This window comes from Egretta garzetta, unplaced genomic scaffold (assembly GCF_000687185.1).
Source record: "Egretta garzetta isolate BGI_Z169 unplaced genomic scaffold, ASM68718v1 scaffold228, whole genome shotgun sequence".
NCBI lineage: Eukaryota > Metazoa > Chordata > Aves > Pelecaniformes > Ardeidae > Egretta > Egretta garzetta.
In genome coordinates, this window is record NW_009260758.1 from 4,707,830 (window position 1) to 4,721,641 (window position 13,812).

At 47.9% G+C, this 13,812-nt stretch overlaps 1 protein-coding gene across 1 annotated transcript in view; it reads left to right on the plus strand.

Annotated features, from left to right (window-relative positions):
- Positions 1-13,812, plus strand: part of FRMD4B (FERM domain containing 4B) — a 246,352-nt gene that overhangs the window by 222,831 nt on the left and 9,709 nt on the right. Inside the window, exons 11-16 of the mRNA XM_035901411.1 lie at positions 6,769-6,845; positions 7,913-8,051; positions 8,578-8,719; positions 9,540-9,673; positions 9,765-9,884; positions 11,156-11,384. Coding sequence (XP_035757304.1) covers positions 6,769-6,845; positions 7,913-8,051; positions 8,578-8,719; positions 9,540-9,673; positions 9,765-9,884; positions 11,156-11,384 — 841 coding nt within the window. The remainder of the gene's footprint in view (positions 1-6,768; positions 6,846-7,912; positions 8,052-8,577; positions 8,720-9,539; positions 9,674-9,764; positions 9,885-11,155; positions 11,385-13,812) is intronic.

Genomic DNA, 13,812 nt, shown 5'->3' on the forward strand with positions numbered 1-13,812 from the left:
TGGGTGCCTGTGCTTCGGCTGAATTGACACCAGGCAGTTTTGTGCTGCTCCCCATCTCTTCTGCGCAATGTTAATGGCTGCTGTCGGATGTAGATGCATTTGTTTCATGTGTTCATTACAGGCATCTGGTAAGAGCTAAGTCCGTGTTCAGAATTTAAAAATGTATATTAAAAAAACCCCCAAAACTGCAGCCATTAATGCAGTGTCAATTAATTCCCAACAAATATAACCATCCTCCTCAAAAAGTGAAATCTTCTGGCTTTATCCAAGTAGGTTCTTAGGCAGAGACACCTAAATATGAGCCTTGGAGCACCATGGTTATCCTAAGATTTTGTTGTTGGATCAACACTGTTGTGTGAAGTCCAAGGTTGAGAACTCTTCACAGGAAACAACTTGCACGACAGACCTGGATGAAGCAATCTCCAGATCCATATCACCCAGCCTTGCCGATGCTTGCGCATGTGCTGTCAGTCATCCGTGTGGTGTTGGAGAAGACGGTGTGTGACTCGGGGCTGGACCAGGAGAACCTGCCGTGTCTGTCTGTCTGTGTGTAAAGCTGGCTGGGGAGGTTTGAGTCCGGCTATTAATATGTTGCTGGTTGACCTGAGATGGTTTGGAGAAAGGAGTTTTGTTGCTGTAAGTCACTCCTGAAAGCTTGTATTTCCTTGGAAGCGGTTTCTAGTGAAGCGAGCTCATGTTTTACTGCGAGCTGATGGGAGCTAAGGGGAGCACTGCACTCCAGCACGGTAATGGACTAGAATTGGAGAATTATTTTTTCTGTCATTTATGAAAATTGTCTTTTTCTTCACAGAAAAAAGCAGCGGCTCCACACTGGCTGGAGGTTACGCTGAGCTCAGTTGATTACAATCCTGAAGTCTCACAGGGCATAAAAAGGCTGGGTTTGGCAACCCTTGTTCAGATTTCAGCTCAGACCTGGGATTAACTCTGCAGTCCTGCTGCTTTGCAAACATATTCTCCCTTCAGCTGCAGTTAATACCGAGAGATGCCTCCTGCTCGGAGAAATGCTTCCTGCTTGCTTTGGGGTGGCATGCCAAGATCCCAGCCCCGGTCTCCTCTGAATTAATTAGGAAAAGCATAAGATGAGTCCCAGGACTTCGTATGCTGTTTCAAAACAGAATAGATCTCCCTTTTATCTCTACCCCTATTCTTCTCGCTGGCGAGATAAACAACGCGTCGTCTTGTTTATGGAGCACGTCTTAGGGTACGAGTTGAGTTTATTCTGCGTTCAGCCAACATGCGGGGATCCTCTGAGGAACGGGAATTTGAGAAGGCAGCTCGCTGGCTCAGTGACTTGTTCTCCCACTTCATTGTGTTTCTGTGGGTGACTCCCTGGTGATAAATGAACTATAATATCTGAAGCGAAGAACTAATCTTGCTATGGTATTGTTTCAAATCTACAAGAATTTCGATTCTGCTGCTGGTTGTCTTGAATACATTATCTTCTCAGAAGTGTTTTTGTTAGAGTATACTAGTTTTGAAATGAGTAATATGTATGATATTTTCCATTTAATTCAACATATACTAAGAGCTGATGCTGAAAGTTTTCCCTTGCAGGACATTTACTTAATGTAAATTTGCTGTCCTGCTTTGCTGAATGGTTCAGGACACAATAGCATTTGTATGGGCTTCTCAGCAGGCGGATCTAATTAGGCAGAGATTTCTTCTATGGTGTGTATTTCTCACCCAGTAGAAGCTATTGATTTAGACATGAGATACTGATTGTGCATAATTATTTAAAATACACAGAGCTGTTATGAGGCTGCTCGGAGATTCAGTTCCTTCCAGATGTGCAGAAGGTTGCTTGGGTGTCACCTGCCCCAAAACACACGTGTTTAGGGACAGTTTGGTGTCAAGACATGTCTCATTCTTACTAATGCCAATGTTAGTGAGAACTGGGCAAGGGTGGATCATCATGCATTAAAAAAAAAGCAACTGAAGAGGTTTTTAGAGGTCTGGCTTAGTAAGAGAAGGATGCCTCTGGGTGAGCTCTGCTGATTTATGCTGGCGCAGGTGGGAGCTGTCTGCTGCCTCCTCTCAGAAGTTGCTGCAGGTGGGGCAGTTTGGCTCTCCTGCCATCTCCTCAAATGCCTCCCTCCATGGCCAGGCACAGCAATTTAAAACAAAAAGATTTCAGTTGAAGGTAGCATGCCAGACAGCAAACTGCAGCGGAGGGCCTGAAACACAGCCTGTCTTCCAGTGTTGCCGGCAGGGTGGTAATTTCCTTCGTCGGGGTGGGGTGCATTCCTGTGGGCAGAAATCTTTTATGTTTCCTTGGTCTGAATTGCCAGATATGTCTTGAGATTGCCGTTACCAGCCGGTTCCTGTGATGCTGGTTGCCAAACCCCCTTGCAGGCACCACACGTACCACGGGGTGCTTTGAAAGCGCTTCCCGAGGGAAAGGCTGCTGCGAACGCTGCAGCACGGTCTGCGCTTCCACGCTGACCTTACCCAATGATCCCTTGGGTGGAAATTCAGAGATGCGGGTGATGTAGCTCCTGGTCAGAATTTGCCATCAAGCATGGAAACATCCTAGCTGCAACCCTGGCATGTGCTGTGCCCGGGGCTGGTGCTGCAGCTCTGCAGAAGTGCTTGGCCACACAACCCCTCCAGCCAGCTCCTCTCCAGATTTTTTACCCCCTTGCAGGAAAAACAAGAAGTCTTAAAATCTTTTTTTTTTTTTAACCAAAATGCATCAGGCTGATGGAATAGTAAGCCAAGGGCCCCTGAGCAGCTCTCTTGCACATCTCTGAAGGCGGGGGCTCCAGCAGCTCCTGCTGCCATCCGGATGGGGCCGTTTTTCCGAGCCAGTGAGCTCTTGCTGTCAGGCCCGGACAAACTTGCATTTTATTCAAAACTGGATGCGAGACCAGCCCAGGTAGAAAACCAGCTGCTTCTTTTATTAAGGTGTCTTGCTACTTAAGCAGTTTGTGTCTGCTTTGTGTCTCGTTAGGCTACAATTACTGCTCGTTTTGTATGGGAAAGAGGGTCAGGAGGGTGCTATCCTCGTGTTCGGTGTCCTGTAGTGTCTCAAAGAGGATCGCAGTAGAAGTCCAAGAAGCTTAAACTCATGGGCTGGGTGGTAGGAGTCTGGCTGAGAAATGAGGTGTGATCAGAGAGCTTTGGACCTCTGCCTTCTCCAAAAAGACCTGGAAAACAAACCTGGACCAGGCCAAATTCTGACAGGCAGCCCCTGCTATGTGTGGTGGGAGTTTTCAGGAGCCTTTAAGGATCTGGCAATCTAAATGGATGGGAAGGCTGTTAAGAAAACATTCATTAGCTCAGGTGGACCTAATCATCTGGTTAAAGGGAACATGTATTGCTAAACTTCCACAAAAACATTTTAATTATTCCTAATTGTTCTTCCAGCCCTCAAAAACCAGCTTCAGATTTCCAGTTTGGTGGTGTGTTGGTTTTTTTTTTTTTTACAAGTCTCTCATCTTTTAATATGCATGTAGTTTAGGTAAGATTGAAATTAAGAACGATTTAGAAACATGTCTGTACAGAGTTAGGGAGTATTTGAAGGGAGCAGGAAAACTCTAGTGCAGTGACAGTTCCCTGAGTATTGCCTTTTGACCACAAATCAGCAAAATTTTATTTGAAGGAACTTATAGAGCTTATAGAATTTAATTTGGTTTACTCTGGTTTATTATTTTTTACTTTTTTGCCCTTGTTTGTATTGAGGCCTTTTTTTCCTCTTGTCTTCATGAATCCAGTCATGTTAGGCAGAAACTTGCTAATACATTCATTCAGGATTATTTTTAAGTGTAACTATATAAATAGTATTAGTGCACAACTTATTCTGAAGCTACTCATATAATCATTGGTCTTCTTTTTAAGGACCTTGACTGCAGGGGAGTTGATTGCTAAGGAGCTTAGGACAGGGCACTTTTCGGTCCATAAGGGCAAAAATGTGTTCTGTGTGCAGAATTTCAAACATCGCTTCCCCATCTCTTCTGCCGTGGAGCAGCAGAGGGGGGAGCTGGAGTTATCCCAGCCCCCTGTGTCTTGGGGCAAGGAGGCAAGTGTCCCTCTGCTGAAGGTAGCCAGCTGCTTGCAGCCTGTCAGCTCCTTTTTGGGCTGGGGTGGATCTCAAAGGCTGGGGAGGAAATGGGGCAAAGCTCTACCCATGTCCTGAGGCAATTCCATGCAGGTTTCCTTACAAATGCAAAGGCTTTTTCTTTTTTTTTTTTTAATAATTCTTGGCACCACTGATGATCAGGGGTGCATCTCGCCCGGGGCTGCCGTTGGATTTGCACAGGCAGCTCCTCATGGGAGGGTCCATGCAGACCCTTGGTGTGCTGGTGCGTCCCTCCGCCTGGGCAGGAGGCTGCTCAAGGTGCTGGGCAGTTGCATTTCGGTCCCCCTGCCAAGCACGACCCTCTTCACCCCCGCTGCCCCTAGGACGGGTGACGCCTTCTCCCGCAGCCCTCGGGAATGCCAAGCGCATCCGGAGGGGAAAAACCCAAAGGAAGTGATAAAGGGGACCGGGTGTCATCACCCGCAACCGATAAGAGGCAGCGAGGCAGACTTTTTTTCCAGAGGTCATGTTTGAAGCACGCCCATCGTTTTTACGAGCGTGGGAGCAGGGCGGCCGGGAATGCGGGGCGATGCTTCTGGTTGAACCTGTTGCCTCTCGGGCGTGAGTCAACGCCATCAGGGCCAGGGCTGGGTGGCCACGGGGGCCCGGGCTGCCCACTGCAGACCCCTCACCCCCACCTCAGCCCCCCGTGAGGCCTTGGGGTGCTCCAAAGGGGCACAGCCCCTCGGTAGAAAACCCTCTTCTGTTCTGCCCTGGGTTCAGTTCTCCCTTTATCTGAGGGAAAGGGTGGGTTGGGGAGGCGTCGCCGCCGGGAGAGGCAGTGATGTCAGGCGTGTGTCAGCAGTGGGAGGCGAAGCAGGAGAGAGCAGAACGGTGGGGAGGGATGGCGGGGCGGCCACCTCTTGCTCTGCTCTTCTCATGCTGCCCTTGACGCTTTCCGGAGCGGGCGGTGGTGCCGGGGAGAAGGGGCCGGTGCCGCGGGGAGGGGAGGGTGGGGAGGGAAGCCTGCATGGTGGCGGCTGTGCAGGCAGGGGGGCGGCTGGGGTTGTGCTGGGCTGAGCACCCACGGGAGAGCTATTGCTCAACGTCCTGAGGTACCGCGTGAGCTGTTTTCTTTTAATTTTTGTTTTTAAATGTATTTATGTAAAAGGCAAGTTATAAAGAGGGCGCTTCTGAAAGCAGTGTGATTGGACAGGGTGCCTTTAATACAAAGGTAAACTTCAGCAGCAGAGTAAAACTTGCACAGTCTTTTAGAAGGTGACTCACTAGTTTAAGTGAATGACATTTCCCCTTTGCTTTTTTCATAGAGCAGGATCTAATAATAAATTGTAGTATTAGAAACAGGATCTAATAATAAATTGTAGTATTAGAAAGTAAAGTTTTAACTAAACAGAGGGAAAGGTCACCGAAAGAGCCAGAGCTTTCCCCACGAGCACATGCACTGGGTTATGTTTCATTTACGATCCGCGTTAAGAATGTTTTAAATGAAGCATGGCGTAAGATGTAATTGTTTTACAAAACTTGAAGTTCTTCTGTTGCTGGAGCGTGGCGTGGCGGGATTTGGCAGCAGTCAGCGGGAATGTCTTGGGTCCTGGAGGCTTCTGGTGCGGTGGCTGCAGCCCTTGAAGGCTTCTGAAAAACTCCAGTGGGGAAGGGGGAGGTCACAGTAATGGCCCGGGTGCCTGGGCTGCGTCGCCGATGTGGCAAGCTGATCTCTGCCCCTGAATGCTGGCCCTGCCTGTCCAGCCTGGGTGGGAGCTCCTCATCTTCCTCCCCGTGGGCTCCAGCTCTGGGAAGCAGCCGGCTGTAGACTACAGGGTGTGCTGCTGCACTTGTGCACCCTGTCGTCCTCAGGTGATGTCCTTGGGGACACCCGTACGGGTCTCCATGGGCACCCATGCACCCTGGCACCACTGGGGAGGGAGCAGGAGGGGGTGCTGCAGAAGCCTGCACCCAGGGGCCAGGGAATAGCTCAGCCAAAGCTGGGCTGAGAAGATGCAACCCCTGATGGATCGTCCCCAGAGGGTGGCTAACGCTGGTGCAAAGGGAGAGCAGATTCCTATGAAATTCTGATCCCACGGGTGCAGCTGCCAAGCCCTGGCTGACTTTGATCTCTTCTCCCGGCTGGCACTTCACAGGAAATCCGTGGTTTCCTTATGGAGCTATGTGTTGTGGCTTCCTCCTGTAGCTGCTCTCTCTCTGTATGTTTTGTACCCCTGCTCCAAAATGTCATGCTCAATCTCTCGCCTGGTGTCCTCAGAAGAAGGTGGTCTTGGTTTTGCCCGAGCTGCTGCCATTCCATGGGGGTGTTCTGGCTGAGGGAAGAGACTATAGGTGTCTCTGCAATTACTTTATATAGAGATTTTTGCATTTTATCAGAGAGAAAAGGACTTTAGCTGCACTCCCAAGACCTCTGTGAACTTCTGGCAGTGAAATTAAATGTGCTTTTGTTGGAAACAGATGTTGTCACAGGCAAAATCCTCAATCTGTAATGTCTGTAAGAGTGTGAAATTACTTGAGGGGAATCTTACATATTTATATTTATGTGCTTATTTTAATTGATGTTATGAATGTTGCTATTGCTGAGTCCATGCCATAGCTGAAGACACATGGGAATTGTAATTTGCTGAAATTGTATAACCCTGGGGGAGAGAGACTGGTGATTCTTGGAGTGATAGCATTCTGCTTCTCTCTCCCAATTCTCCTAGCTATTTCAATGGAAACAGCTGGAAAATCTCTATTTCCGTGAAAAGAAATTTGCTGTGGAAGTACACGATCCCCGCAGGTAAGGCTGGAGGAGGCAGTCGTAGCAGCGGGACGAACCTTTACTCAGACTGGGGATTCATAGATGGGGACGGGAGGTGCCTCTGAGTTCAACGCAGACCTGAGTTTACTCTGGGCTTTGCAACACTGAGCCTGATCCTGCGTTTGGCAGGACAGACCAGGGCTGGATCCGGTCTGTGGGTGCTGTGACATTGCAGAGAGAAGGGCACAGCTGTAGTGAGCAACCTGGAGCAACTGCTGGTGTGTTACAGCTCTGGGTGTCCTCTCAAACTGCCTATGGTCACCACCAAGGGGGTTCTTGGGGCAGAATGGGGACTATTTGTTATGGCCCAGTTTGCTCACTTTACAAACCCCTTCCCCGAGAGGCCGCTGTAACGTGCCGGTGCAGCAGGAGACCCAGGAACGCCGCCAGTGTGACCTGGACGTGACTTTCTTGCTCATCTTCTGCCCTCCCCTGCCTTGGCAGCGGTGCTCCCTCCTCCGGCCCTGAGCCTTCAGGGTCCCAAAGGAGCACTGCCAGTTGGGGTGGGAGCTCGCCCACAGGCTGCTTTCCTGTGTCTTCCCCTCAAGATCCCTCCCAAGAAGAAAGAGCCTTTGCCGGGAGTGAATTTCTGACTCCACCTTCCTTTCTGCTTCTCCCGCTGCTGTCCTTGCTACCTCTGGCACAGGACCGCTGCACCTTTCAGCCTTGCAGATCCCCCCGGTCCCCCATCCTGCCCCATCTCTCCTTGCCAGGGTCCCATGGCGATCTGCTCGCCCTTTCCAGGTTTATAGAGTACCCAGCCGTGGGTCTCTGAGCACCGTTGTGCTGCTGAACTAAAGGCACGGGGCGGTTGCTGCAGCTCTGTGTTGCAAAGTTCAGCCAGGAGGGGCTTTAAGTTAAACTTCATAAAACGAAGGGAAGGTGAGGAGGGAGGGCAGGTAGCAGCACCCGGTGGTGGGGAGAAGGAAATCAGAGTTTTCATGTCTCTGAAATAAAGGCTGAGCCTTGCCTGGTTGAGAGAGCGGCACTTGGGTCTTTAACCCTCAAAGACCTGTCTTGAAATGCATTTCTTTTCATCTCCTCAGAATTTCGGTGTCGAGAAGGACCTTTGGTCAGAGTGGACTGGTGGTGCAAACCTGGTATGCAAACACTTCCCTGATCAAGTCCATCTGGGTGATGGCAATCAGTCAACACCAGTTTTACTTGGACAGAAAGCAAAGCAAAGTAAGTTGTAAGGCATTTTACTGTAGGTATAAGTTCCAACACCTTTCATGTATATCCTTCAGTGTATTGTTATTCCACGGATAAACTGGTCTCCAGAGAAAAAATACAAATTGTTTTTGTCAACGTTTTGAGCAGGCTGTTAGTGCCAGTACTGTAATTCAATCCATTTTAGCCTGCCTGCAATTAAGGGCTATGGAAGTGTAATCACAGAAGAGGGAATTCTCACTCCTCAGTATTTAATCTGCTTTTTCTTTTGTCTCTTTGTGTTCATTTTGAACATGGTGCAAACAGCAAAGAGATTTTTATTTGGGAGGTGGTTCAGGCCTTGGGGGCAGAGAGGAAGAGGAATGCCAGCGCAGCCCTGTGCACTGCGAGTTCCTGCGTGATGCTGTTGCTTTAGCCCTTAGTTTTGTGGGAGATGAGGTGTAAAATGTCATCTTCTGTAACCCTGTGTTCTGAAGTTAATTAGAGGTAACTTGATGGAGCTGGACTTTTTTCTCCTGCCCCCCCCCCCAAACTCCTTCAGGCAAAAATTCCTTCAGCCAGAAGTTTGGATGATATCGCCATGGATCTGACAGATATGGGAACGCCAAAACTTTCAAAGCTTGTGACTTTGGAGGCAAAGAACCAGCTTATTATGGCCAGCAACGGCAGTTTGATCTCATCAGGTAATACTTCATGTAAAGGCAAGGTAGTGAAGTGCAGTGGGTCTTGTGCATGTTACAAGGGAAAGTGAGGCTGGCCGGCCGTAAATACAGTGGCATACGTGAAGGCGTGCATTAGCCATGTATCTGAAACAGTAACAGCAATTATACAACCTGCTATTCCCCTCCCCCGTAACTAAATAAGGAAATAAAAATAGGCTAGATAGATAAGCACCCATCCACTGTTAGTCCATGAATAACTTGGTATCAGTTTACCAGTCAGTCCCTGAATGACAGTAAATGCCATCAAAGTCTGAGGGAAACTTGATCCAGGCTACCTTTAAGCATGTGTACTATGAGTTGAATCGCCTGGAGCTTCCTCAGAAATAAGATCATCAATGCTTCCAAATAAAGCTCAGCTCTAGAGTGGACTTTACATCCCTCCCTTGACCGCAGGAGGGGAAAAGGAAGGGAGGTAAAAGCCTGGCTGCCACACATAAGTGCCTCAAGGTGAAGCCCAAGTGGGGAGCCTCAGTCTGTCTGGAATGCAAGGTCAAAGCTAGAATGTCGGGTATATTGTAGGTGTCCCTGATGCATTCATTTGTGTTCTGGGTGGTGGGTTTTCGGGGTGTATACTTGGGACTTACCATGCAAGTGTATGCACTGGGGGTTGAAAGAGTGCGGATTTCCTAAAAGCCTGCTTGCTGGGTGACAGGAGAGCTGGATGTTGCATTTGGAATAATGTGGTGTTTTGCTGGGCTGCTCTGGGGAGATCTCCGCTTACCTGACCAGAAAAAATGGCTTTTACCTGCAAGTCTTCTGATAGACAGAGTGTATTTTTCAGGCTCTCAGGATTCGGAGGTCAGTGAAGAACAAAAGAAGGAGAAAATTATGGAGCTAAAGAAGAAAGAGAAACTCCTTCAGGAAAAACTGCTTCAGAAAGTTGAGGAGCTGAAGAAAATCTGCCTGCGAGAGGCGGTGAGAGCTGTACCTTATGCTGGGGTCGGGTGGGGCAAGAGCCCTTCTCTCTCCCTCCAGCCCTTCATGTGGAGCCCTCTCTGTTCCCCAGGAGCTGACGGGCAAGATGCCCAAGGAGTATCCTCTGAGCGCTGGAGAAGAGCCTCCCCAGGTCAGGAGACGTGTTGGCACGACGTTCAAGCTGGATGACAACCTGCTCCCGAGTGAAGAGGTGAGTGCTGCGCTTTGCTTTCATGGCAAAGGTGGGCTGGCCAGATGGGTGGCCAAAGCCACTTGTCAGTAATGCCTGATGGTTTAAGAGGAGGCAGCTGGGACAGTCGCTTGCACAGGCTGGGAGATTTAGACCTGTACTGCCCTTATTTTGGCTATGCTGCTCCCTTTGAAATGACCAGGAAAGGCCGATTCAAAAGGCCTTAAAATCCCCTGACCTGAACCCCTGACTTAGCCACGCTGCTTGAATTTTAATGGACATTTTGCTGCTAATCCAAGAAGAGCAGATGCATAACGCCCTTTGGCAACCCATGACTATGAGCTTTTCTTAAGCATTGATTTGTGTTGCGTTGAGATTGTGTTTGAACGCAGAACGTGGCAGGGGCGTGCACTGTCCCCCTTGCAAAATCATCTGTCCGTGAGCATAGTTGTGTGACAGGTGACAGCAGGAGGAGATCTATGTCTGGCTTAATGCAAGTTCCACCTAAGTAAAAGCTCTGTATATTGCTCAAGAAGCTAATAGGAACTTTGCTGGCAGAGACTGACTCAGGAGATACGGTAATTCAGATACATGCAGTTTCTGGACACATACCATTCCCCCTCATTCCTTGTGAGATTTGTTAACAAGCCATATCGTCCAAATAGCAAGTAGGTGTTGGGCACTTTGCGTCTGTCTTTCATCAAAAACTCGCTGCCCTGGCTTTCAGTGCTGGTGTAATCCACATCTGCAGCAAACTGATGCTATTGAAACAAAATCCTGCGGACCACATTTAATACCGTGTTGCTTAGCACCTACCTCTTCAGCACCTTTCATCTGAGCCTCTCAAAGTTGTTTACAAACAATTAATTAAAGCCTCCAATTCCCTGTTAGGTAGGTAAGGTGATTTCAATTTCCATTTTTGTTTTCTCTAAAGCAGAGAGATATTTTCAAACAGACGTTTTCAGGCTTGGACTTGGAGCAGGAGGTTTAACAGCCTGCAGGTTGGCTTGTGTAACAGAAGGGTCTAAACCTAAATTTAGGTGTCTTATCTTGTGTCACCCAGGCTTAAGAACTTTAGACCTTTCTCAAGAGATCTCATCATCTTAAACTTGGTAGAGAAATAAGATGTAAGGGTTTCAAATGCTTGGGTTATCTTGTGTATAAACTTTAGTGTTTCTGTGGTTTGTGCTCAAGATTTTGCTTCATTACCACAAAAATAGATCTGTCCAATAACCATCATTGATAATTTCTACCCAGAGCAGAAGCAAATAACTCCTTTCATGAATTTGCAGGATCCTGCTTTGCAGGACTTGGAGAGCAATTTTATCATACAGCAAAAGCTGGTGGAAGCTGCAAAGAAACTTGCCAGTGAGCCAGATCTCTGCAAAAATGTGAAGAAGAAAAGGAAGCAAGAATATGCTGATGCTGTCAAAAAGCTGCAAGAGATAGAAAATTCCATAAATGAATATAGAATCAAGTGTGGCAAAAAACCAACCCAGAAATCCACTCTTACTCTACCAGGTAGGCAAAAGAATTCCCTATGTTCTGGTGAAAACAGGAAAAAAAATAATAATTTGACTCGTGAGTTTTGTTTACATCTCCTCTGTATGATTTTTATCTTCTCCAAGGCAGTTAAGTAAGAAAAAGGGAGATGCAATTGCTGCATCTGATACGATAAGTGCACTGCTTATAGGCTGAGGGCAGAATAAGTTGCAGTTTTAGGAACAAGCGTGGACATGTTCCCGCAGCAGGTACAGACCGAAGGTGCGATACGTAGAAAGGCTGGCAGGAGCATCTCGGCCAAAACTGGTGTGGTGTCTGCGTTCACGGTGCATTGAGTGCAGTTGTATGTCTAAGCTGCCACGTGCAGGGTCTGTCTCCCTTCCCTTTCCACAATGCTTCAGTTCTAGCAAAAATAGAGCACCTGAGTTTTTCTACAGGATTGAGGAAATAAGGATCAAAGACTTTGTTTCTTGATGAAAGATTACTGATTTCCAGGAAGGTGTAAGCCAAGTTCAAGAGTTTATGAATGCAAATAGTGGCAAAACAGATTTTTGACTAGATGCATTTGCCATTGGTGAGCACAGTGAAAGCCAATACCCTTGCCTTCCCCATTCTGAAAGTGGGATTTTCCTAGGGGAGGTGAGATTCTTGCTGCTTCATAGGATAAAGCACAGAAACTTGCTAGTATATAAGCCAATTAAAAGGAGTTTGGGAGTAGTAAAAGCTCATAGGTATTGCAGGTGCTTCTAGTTTCTATATGAGTAACAGTTTTAGGACACGTTTTACTTCTGCCCTCTGTGGGGAATACATACGGGTAACTGTGAATGTTGAATTGATTTTTTTTCCTCTTTGTCCCAGAGGAAATGCTGTTTTGTGAGGTTAATGTGTTGTTTTTTTCCTGGGAGTTGCAAGGTGGGGAAAAAAATGCAAGATTTTTCTGCCGTTTATATTGATATACCCTCTTAGTGACCCTTGAGATGAGACCTCTTGCTAATATGTATTTTTCCCTGGAGGAGACCCTTCTCCCATGCACCTCCAGGTTTCTGTTGGGGAAACCTTCACCATGTCCCGTTCCTGTTGAGACCTTGGCTTGGATTCTTACCCAGCACAAACCACAGCAGCACCGGGCTATCCATCATCACAAAGTGCTTACTCCAAAAGGTTGATGATTGCTATTTAATGTGGCTCGGCTAGTTCCTGATTGAGAGAGATGAGGAAAACATCTGTTTTTCTAGTCTCTTGCTCACCAATCTGGATACTAATTGTGGGAGGCCCTGCGTTACCTGGGACACGTGGTGTGTAGTAACAACCAGGAACCTGTTGCAGGGCGGTGAGCCAGAGCCTCGTGGGGCAGCATCCATGCGCGGTTGCTGCTCTTTGTTGCAGGCAGTTTTGTGTCCAGTTGTGCAAACAAGTGATTTAGGAGTTGGTCCTTACACCTTCAGCCCATGGTTTTGCAACATTTGATACGTGACATCCTTGTTTGCTGTCTGGGAAGATGGACACAGCCAAAAGGGACTGGAGTCTGTGTCTCAGAGGGTCTCCCTTCCTGCAGATGGGGACTGCAAGACAGAAAATACTTAGCAATAAGTCAGCTGCATCCCCTTCCAGTTCCTGACTCTTGCAGTGCACCGTGGTTTTGTTCACCTGAAGCAGAACTGTCATCTGCTTCAATGACTGATTTTACGTGTAACCTTTTCAGCGTAGCTGACTCTACTCTCGGGCTCAAGGTATGGGGTGTCAGAAAGCTCAGTAGTGATGAGTCACTGGCAGCCATGAATTCGGGGAATGACTTACTGGAAATAACGTGTTAAATAGTAACATCAATTTATTGAATCAAACCTATTTTCATCCCAGCCCCGAAGGGGTGGGAGGTGAAGGACATACTAGACTGAGTAGAAGAGAAGACTGAGAGGGGACCTTATCAACACGTACAAATATCTTAAGGGCGGAAGTCACAAGGATGGAAGCAGTCTGTTTGCAGTGGTGTCCAGCGACACGGCTAGGGGCAACGGGTGCAAACTGAAACATAAGAGGTTTCAGTTGAATATGAGGAAAAACTTCTTTACTCTAAGGGTGACAGAGCACTGGAACAGGCTGCCCAGGGAGGTTGTGGAGTCTCCTTCTCTGGAGATATTCAAAGCCCACCAGGACGAAGTCCTGTGTAGAATGCTCTAGGAGAGCCTGCTTTAGCAGGGGGGTTGGACTGGGTGATCTCCCGAGGTCCCTTCCAACCCTTGCGATTCTGTGATTCTGTGACTGTCTCCTGCTCCCCACGTTCCTCTCTCCCTTTCCTGTGCTGCTTCTGTAGCCCAGAGTTTCTTCTCCTTTTGCAGGGAATTGCACAGATCTGGGATTTAAATTCAGAGCTCCCCTGTATGTCAGCATTGCAGACCCCCTATGAATCTAGCAGTGTAGCTCTAGGCTGGTTGGTTGGTTTCTTTCC